At 37.3% G+C, this 944-nt stretch overlaps 1 protein-coding gene across 1 annotated transcript in view; it reads left to right on the top strand.

The window, feature by feature from the left end:
* The window catches only part of LOC107644489 (venom phosphodiesterase 2), a gene marked incomplete in the record, with an annotated part of 2,235 nt that continues 1,904 nt past the window's right edge, over positions 614-944 (top strand). Inside the window, 1 exon segment of the mRNA XM_016348355.2 lies at positions 614-944. Within this exon segment, the coding sequence (XP_016203841.1) occupies positions 798-944 (147 nt within the window).

The following is a 944-nucleotide window of genomic DNA, read 5'->3' as shown; positions in this document are numbered from 1 at the left end:
TACATTCATACATTCAAAATTTTTTAATTTTTTAAATGATTTAGAATTCAAAATTTAAGATTCTTCGGAATTTGATTTGAGTGTTATTTGAAGGCTTTATTGGATTTAATTAGCAAATTATGAGTTTGATAGTGATTTTTTTTAAGAGTTTAATTTGTGAGTTCGTTACTATTTGATTTATAGATTTATTGGATTCTGATTAAAGATTTAGATAGAAGTTTCCATTTTTAATTTTAAAATTTTGAAATTAGATTTTGAACTATTCCAGTGGATCTACGTACTTTTATACGAATTGTTCTGAAAGTACTAAGTAGTCTTCGCTCTTCATTTAATATTTATTTTTTAAAATCTCTTCTGAACTTTATATTTATCTTTTTTTTTTTTCCCCTTTTCAGTGACCACCAACACCAAGTGAGATCTCTCGACCACCTTCACTCGCTCACTTAGTATTTTAGGGGAGTGGATCCTCTCCAGTGGAATAAAAATTGGATGGTATCCAGTAGAAGATCTCACCCTTCATTGTATTCTCTCTCTTATTTATTTTTGGTCCCACTTAAAGAATTGAAAGTGGGAGATTACACTGTATTATAAAAGAATGGAGAGGATCCATTTCCGTATTTTAGACTCCTCCTCTTGGATAAAGGAGGACCGTTGACTTAGCAAAGTAGCAAACTCACTCTAAATCTCAGAAACAAAACCAACCAGTTGAACTGTTCAGCTGAACCAGCTCACGGTACCCACCGACAGTAACACTAACGGTAACGGTAACCGAAACTGCATCCACACTGTAACAAACAATGCAAGTAGACCCAACACCGCCGCCGTCAACGGCACCGCTCCTCCCGCTCTCTCCTCGCTCCTTCTCCTCCACCACCGCTTGCCTCCGACCTCTCGTCTTCACCTCCCTCTTAACCACCACCTGCATCTCCATCTCCGCCGCCCTC

Source organism: Arachis ipaensis, chromosome B05, assembly GCF_000816755.2.
Source record: "Arachis ipaensis cultivar K30076 chromosome B05, Araip1.1, whole genome shotgun sequence".
Taxonomy (NCBI): domain Eukaryota; kingdom Viridiplantae; phylum Streptophyta; class Magnoliopsida; order Fabales; family Fabaceae; genus Arachis; species Arachis ipaensis.
This window is presented reverse-complemented; position numbering and strand designations above follow the sequence as displayed.